The sequence below is a fragment of the Mycteria americana genome, unplaced genomic scaffold (genome assembly GCF_035582795.1).
Source record: "Mycteria americana isolate JAX WOST 10 ecotype Jacksonville Zoo and Gardens unplaced genomic scaffold, USCA_MyAme_1.0 Scaffold_37, whole genome shotgun sequence".
Lineage (NCBI taxonomy): Eukaryota > Metazoa > Chordata > Aves > Ciconiiformes > Ciconiidae > Mycteria > Mycteria americana.
In genome coordinates, this window is record NW_027445624.1 from 1,465,207 (window position 1) to 1,472,757 (window position 7,551).

At 47.8% G+C, this 7,551-nt stretch overlaps 1 protein-coding gene across 1 annotated transcript; it reads right to left on the reverse strand.

Moving 5' to 3' along the window:
- Window positions 1–289: 289 nt before the first annotated feature.
- Window positions 290–5,645, reverse strand: LOC142403501 (E3 ubiquitin-protein ligase RBBP6-like). The gene is made up of 5 exons (XM_075489759.1): window positions 5,480–5,645; window positions 3,433–3,525; window positions 2,426–2,441; window positions 1,303–1,330; window positions 290–355 (listed from the first exon to the last, which is right to left on the reverse strand). The coding sequence occupies exons 1-5, from the start codon at window positions 5,643–5,645 to the stop codon at window positions 290–292; spliced, it is 369 nt and encodes a 122-aa protein (XP_075345874.1).
- Window positions 5,646–7,551: the final 1,906 nt, after the last annotated feature.

Sequence of the window (7,551 nt, forward strand, 5' to 3'; positions counted from 1 at the left end):
ATGAAAAACAGTAAACAGCTTCTGAAGTGCTGCTTCTTTGTGTCTGGAACATGAGTAATACCACAACATGACGTTGAGGCTGATGAAGTGCTCCCCTTCTACCTTCCCAAACTGGCAACTACTCCTTACAGGACAGTATCAAAATATACAGACATTTTAAAGTGAAAATAAACACTTTAAATTCTTAAAAATCGAATTAATGTTTTGTTCACATTACAAGAGTTATCCAGCTATGGATCACAGTATAAGATTTAAAAATACAAACCAAACACTTCTTTTCTTTAAGCACTTAAGGAGAATATAGATATACCTGAATAAGCTGGGCCAGAGAAATAGGGGCAGAAGAGTCATCAATCTGTTCGCAAAAAATTAAACACACATTCATGTTGAACACATATTCATATTAAACGCATATTCATATTCAATGTCAGTCAGGAAATATTCTAGCGTATTCCATATCACAGAATCACAGAATCACAGAATCATATAGGTTGGGAAAGACCTTTAGGATCATCGAGTCCAACCATAATCCTAACACTGCCAAAAACCACCACTACACCATGTCTCTAAGTACCTCATCCAAACGTCCTTTAAATACCTCCAGGGATGGCGACTCAACCACTTCCCTGGGCAGCCTGTTCCAATGCTTGATAACCCTCTCGGTGAAGAAAAATTTTCTAATATCCAGTCTAAACCTCCCCTGGCGCAACTTGAGGCCATTTCCTCTTGTCCTATCACTTGTTACCTGGGAGAAGAGACCGACCCCCACCTCTCTACAACCTCCTTTCAGGTAGTTGTAGAGAGCGATGAGGTCTCCCCTCAGCCTCCTTTTCTCCAGGCTAAACAGTCCCAGCTCCCTCAGCCGCTCCTCATAAGACTTCTGCTCCAGACCCTTCACCAGCTTCGTTGCCCTTCTCTGTATGCGCTCCAGTACCTCAATATCCCTCTTGTAGTGGGGGGCCCAAAACTGAACACAGTATTCGAGGTGCGGCCTCACCAGTGCCGAGTACAGGGGCACAATCACTTCCCTAGTCCTGCTGGCCACGCTATTTTTGATACAAGCAAATATATGAAATACAATGCATTACTAGGCACAAATACCAATATTCACAGGAGAACTGTGCAAATGAGGGCATTACTCAGTTTTTACTATGCTGAAGCAAATGCACTGTATTTACAACATCGACTATCTTTTACTGGAAAATATCTACTAAGGTAATGTGTGGAAAATTAATACAAGGCTACATTGTTTAGAATTAAGAACAGTGTGTAGAAAAAAGGCTGAGATTGGTTTTTACGTACTGCTTTTGATGTTGCCCTCGCTGGCTCACTTCCACTTCTAGAAGAAGAAAGAAAGGTGATCAGAACTTAAAATAAGGCACTTGTACCCAACATAAAGCAGTGAAAACAGAGTCTAAAACCTGAACATCAAAACATTCTGTTCTGATACTCTAGTGAATGTGGACATTTATATGTATACATAAACTGTTCCCGATTGGTACACGCAGTGCAACTAAAAAAAACCCCAAAATCACATTTCTCCTTTGTCACAAATTACTCTAAGACTTACAGATACAGAACACAACAGTGCAAGAGGAAGTCCTCAGATATTTTGTCTCTGCGAGTAAGTATCAAAAATATGAAGCCTCTACTACAGTTTTGTGTTCTTAAATAATCAACCATGAAAGTACAAAGGTAACTTTAGCCAACCCGTATATCCCTAGCATTACAAGTAGGTACCAGACAGAGTACTTCAGTTTCTAAGAAAGAATAGGGAGGCTCTAGACACTTTGAAGTGCAAGTTTACTGAAATGAAACAAATCAGCCATCTGACAAAGAAATAACAAAAATGCCAGCAGCATCGTCTTTACTACAGTGTTTCTCTGTGGAAGCCCAAGCACTCTGTTCAGATATCTACCATATTTAGCCATGAAAGTGCCAAAATGTGCTCAATGTGTTACATATGCTATATTGACTAAAAATAGGCGCAGAAATCTCACCTGAAAGCAGTTCCTATGATTTTTTGGGGAAAAAAAGGTCTTAACTGCCTGAATCTGCTTTAAGATAATCTTGAAAACACTACAATATTGTAGGAAATAATTATTACATTTCAAAACTTGCTGAGATTCCACATACTCATTGATCTGTGCCTGCATGCTACTCATCACCAATCAGACATGCAACCATTGATGGCATTAACAAACAATTCCTACACCATCCAAAGTGTCCCATGAGCAGAGGCAATTCAAAGGCTGCTGTGGAATTCATGTGAAGTTTACATGCAGAGCCACGTAAATTCAGGGCTTTTTGCTTGCAAATGCTTCATGGGTACCAGGACGCTGCTGTACTGTTTGTTCAAGGCACACTGTAACTCATCAGTCTACTTTATTTACTGAGTAGCAACAGCAGAAAGGCATGGCAAAACCACAAGCTAATAATATCTACTAATGGTGGTGGAGAGGCGTATCTTGAAGAAGGCTGGAAAACATGACCATTCAAACAATGCTAATGCAGCTGATAGAGATCTGGACTGTATGAATACATAAATGACAGCAATAATCCTGGAGTCAGGATGGCATTTGAATATCTGTAATTTTAATCAATACACACGATTCTCTGTCCTCCAAACAGCTTAGGAACACAGAATTAAATCCTGGAGCACACATATCACCTCAGGGTAAAAACCGACCTGGAAAGAGAACTGGTAACATTTGGTAACATGCTAAACTGCTTACTGAGGTTCAGGTTTGGAAAGGATTAACTACTCCTTCATCGCACTCACAGAAAAGACAACACACTTTAGGATAGTGTTCTTCTTCTCTTGCTGGAAACGGACATTGTCTTTAGGAAACTAATAGGAATCACTTAGGAATGCAACTTGTTTGCCTGGTTCCCCAGCTGGCAACCCTTGGTCTTTCCTGTATAGCTAGTACGCACAAAACCCAGATTTGGGGCGTAAGAATACCTGCCATATCCCGCCCCGCCTCCCCCAAATGCAAGAAATAGTCAAGCCCTGAGAATCAGACTCTTCTGAGATGGCAACAAATTCTCAGGTTACACTACAATGCCTATCTGTCTGGACTATAAAAGCACTAAAAGTGAACAGATATGATGAGGAATCTCTCCACGGAGAGGAAACAGGATCTACAGCCTGGGTCTCAGAAAAATCAGCCCCAAGAACAAACCCAACAGACTCCTCTTATTTAACAGTTACCATTGTTGGAGTTAGAACCCCATGTCCCAGCAGGCCTAAAAAGGTAAGTCTCCTTTGGGACAGATACAGTAAAATCTACCCCATGACAACAAAAACTAACAGCAGCTTTAACGAGAAAGATACAGTCTGAATGCCTCTGTAAACTAATAGCCATCCAAAAAGTTCACACCCTGGAACCCCTAACAAAGAATACCATGCTTTACGGATACTCAAATAACATGTTTTGTTGGTAGCTTTAACTCCTCCAACAGGGATTCTCCTAACAATTACCGATGAGTTCCTAGGAATCAGGGCATTATCATCTGTGTATTCTGAAAACAACACAAACACAGAAAAAAACATGAGTCAGTTTGTAAGAATGTATATTAATATGTCATTACATAGCACTTCACAGAATCCCTTTCAGAGTAAAAAGAAAAATGTTCTAGGTAACATCACGCTTTTATCGTCTCAACACACTAACAGGACATTTCAAGAAATCCTCAGGTCTGAGAATCAAACACAAGCAGCAACATCTTTTGCATTTCTTAAAAATAGTTTGAACGCCAACAGCAAAAGGGGCTCAAAGGTCACTAAAGGAGAGTCTGCTAATGCATGAGGTTCTTTCCTGACCTAGCTTAAGTTGCTTTTGCTGCTCTTAGGCTACAAAACCAAGAGATCTCTGGAGAAAAACAAACCACAGCAAAGTCTCACCTGCTTAAACCACATTCCAAAGTCTGACGAGCTTGCCCTGCAACACCACAGGCACTCAGCTAAAGCATGGAAACTCTGCGCCATTGCTTTCATAGCTGTTCACTAAAAACGATTCACCCACGAAGACTGACAGAACACAGAAGACAGCCTGCCATCTCTGTCTATTTCTTGCAGCTTAATCCATCAACAGCCACACTTCTCAGCTTGCTCAGTGCTTTACATTGACATGGAAACACAACTGGCAGGGCTACACATTGGATCACAGAGATTTTGGGGTTTTTTGAGCTTGCTTTCACAAGTAGGGCAGAATTGGCTCCAACTAAGGTGGTATCTGCCCTCTTAAGCTAATCATCTAGTTTGAACCAGCCCAAGGGACGTGGATTCTTTCGATGCACATTTGCAGAGCAGAGAGACTCAAACAAAATGACTTATGAAGACAGCCTTGAAGAGCCTTTCGAAAGAAGCGTGTGCCTGAAGCTATCCATGCTTTGCCTTGGCTTACACCATGTTAGTCTTCTGAAGAGGGGGAAAGCCTCTGACCTTTTATGGAAGGCCCAAACAGGAAAAAAACCAACTCCCTGAGACACTTGGACTGAGTCAGCTTAAAACGCAAAGATCTCTCCATGAGAATGGTTTGTATGTTGTACTCACACGAGCTGGCCGTGACTAAATATTTTAAAGCACTCTCAGCAGCCATTCCCTGTCATCTGCCTACAGCTGTACATACTAAAAGCTTTGCAGACCGAATCAGAACGATGGTCTGAAAACCAAAGCTGCTGTATCTCCAGTCAAGCTCTGTCAGGGCGGTTTTGCTCAGTGATCACACACAAAATAGGAATATTTCACAATTTATGCTCCCTTTTTCAGTATATTATTCCTACGGGCAGGAACCTCTCTTAGACCAAAACATACCTACCAGAAGACATTATTTCAACCACGAAATGAACAGTTTACTTCTACTTCCAAATGACAGAATGCTTCTTCAGAAAACTGAGAAATCATTTCGCTGAAACAAAATTCCTGATCTTTCCCCCTAGGGAATCAAACAGCAAGCTTCCTCTGGACTTCAGAGCAGTTTCAAACTGTTGGAGAACTTTCTCCGCCAGATCTCAAAGCAATCTGGCAACTTTGGTATTTTAAGTTGTCCTCCCACATTTCCTTACCGTTTTACCTAGAAGAATTCCAGGAAACCAAAACTTTTGTAAGCACTATACATCGCACATCAACCATGTATTCTTCTACGCCTAGCTCCGCCTCTAAAACACAGACCTGAAGGCAGCTGTCAGAACATCAACTACAGAAGAACAGCTCTGTGAGGCCCCAACACAAGTCACAGCTACCGATCGTGGCCGAATCACATTATCGCTTCCCACACCGCTTAATCCCCAGCACCGCTTCCTGTCCTGGTCCCCTCGCGTGCTGGCAGGATGGGCCCCAGACTGACTCACACTACGTGGGGACAAGCCACAAAGAGCAGACTGCAGCTCCCGCAGGCCAGGGCTGCTGCGGTGCGGTCTGCGACGCCACCAGCCAGTCGGACCCCGAGGCCCCGCGCCCACTGCCCCCACGCACCTTCTTTGGTCTGGGCATTGGTGATCTGCAGGTCGCAGTTGGCCACCTTCAGCTTCTCGCGGCTCATGATCTGGCGCTTGAGGTCGCACAGGGAGATGTTGAGGCCGTTGAAGGTGACCGTATCATAGTTCAGCTTCGATGAGAACTTGTAGTGGACGCACGACATGGTTGGGGCCAGGCGGTGCCTGCTCCACAACAGCGTCTACCGTGGCAGAGGACGCCGCGGCCTCTGCACCAGGTTACGGCCTGAGGCGGCACGGGGAAGGGCCCACCGAGGGGTCAGGGCAAGCAGCACAGGGTGAGGTGGAGTGGGCCGAAGGCACTCAAAGGCAACGGCACTCGGCCTCCACTCCCTCTCTCACACGCAGCACTCCCAGGTCTGACTGCTTGCTATGGGGGCTCCGGGGCAGCTGGTGCAGCTCCCCCATGTGCTGCCGCTGAACCCTGTGGCTGCTCCCTGTCCCCCTGCCTACAGCTGGGCACAGCAGGTGGTGATGGGGACACTGGTGCCCCAGCAGCCGATAAGGCTGCGGCCTCGGGCCATGGCCCAGGGGGAGCCCCTGTACCCCACAGCTCAGCATTGCATGCAGGGCCTCCCTGTGCTCCACACCCTGCCTAGCAGCACCAAGATCTTAGAGGCCCCTGACAATGACATGGTCATCGAGGACAGCGTCACCGACGCCAGCCCCCACCAGCTGGCCCCGAATCTGCCACGCAGCAGAATGAAGACAAAGCCCAAAGGTGAGGTTTGGGGGTTGGCAGACCCCACGGGCTGGCATCCCGTGCCCAGGAAAGCTTGCATCACCCCACAGTTGGGCTGGTCTTGATTGCTTTTTCAGCAGGGGTGTCCATCACGGAGGCCCCAGGGTAGACCCTGATCCTGCCCGAGGTGGGGCCAGATGCCTTTGCCGAGGCATTTCCTGAGCTGGCAGGGGACAACCTTGCAGTTTCAGGATGACCAGTCATTCACCATCGACATCACCAACATCCTTGCCTGGCTCGACACCATGGATGGCAAGGACACTGTACCCGATGGCCCCGAGGTTCCCAATAACCCCTGCTTGACGGCCCTCCTCAAAAAGCTCCCTGACCTCTTCCGAGTACCGGGCAGAGGGCGTCTGCACCAAGGAGCAAGCAATGGAGGCGATGCAGGGGGACAGCAAGGAGACCATCCCCGCAGTCCCCGACAACCCCAACGTCCCCAACAGCACCACCTTCCTCAACCAGCCCCCCGACTTCTCACAGTACAGGGCACAGGGCGACTGCCCCAAGGAACAAGTGGCAGCAGCCATGCTGGGGAACGCCGGCCCCTTCTTGGAGGTGGCGACGTCCCCCTTGCTGGACCCCAAGGAGAAGCAGGGCAGGGTGGCAGCGGTCCTCCCCACTGGGCTGCCAGAGAGTCCTGTACCGACTTTGTGGAGAGTCCCATGGAGAGTCCCTCGAAGGGTTGCCCAGAGGGTCCTCCGGAGAATCCCCTTCAGGGTCCTCTGCTGAGCCCCACAGCTGCCCCCCAGCGTCATCCATCCTGCATGGCCCAACTGCTGGAGGAGGCCCTGCGGAGGCAGCCCCGCGTGGTTTTGACCCACTTGCCACTACTGCCGGGTGCCGTCTCCTGCTGGCTGTTGCCCAGATCAGGCAAGGCGGCTGGCAAGAAGGCCAAGTGCCCCGTGCCGTCTGGCATGCCCAATATGCAAGAGCCCTCCCCGTGGGACAGCAGCCCACCTAAGAAGAGGAAGAAGATGGTGGGGTGCCAGGTGGTAAAACACTCAAAAACCCTGTACGAGGGGAAGCCAGATGGGGACAGTATGGCGGCTGACAGCAGCAGGCAGCAAGCGCGCAGCAGCAAGCGGAGGGCATCTCATGGCAACAATGGCCCACCAAGCAAGCAGGAACCCTGAGGGATGCCAGGGGACAAAGTGCCCCATGCCCTCAACCGACGGTGATAGGTTGATAGAGAAGGTGTGGAGCACGGATCCCCGCGACATGCGACCTGCACCTACGCACGCCAGCCCCAATCCTCTCCCTTATCTCTGCTTCTTTCGTAATTCATTAAAGGTTTGATGTTCGTTTCA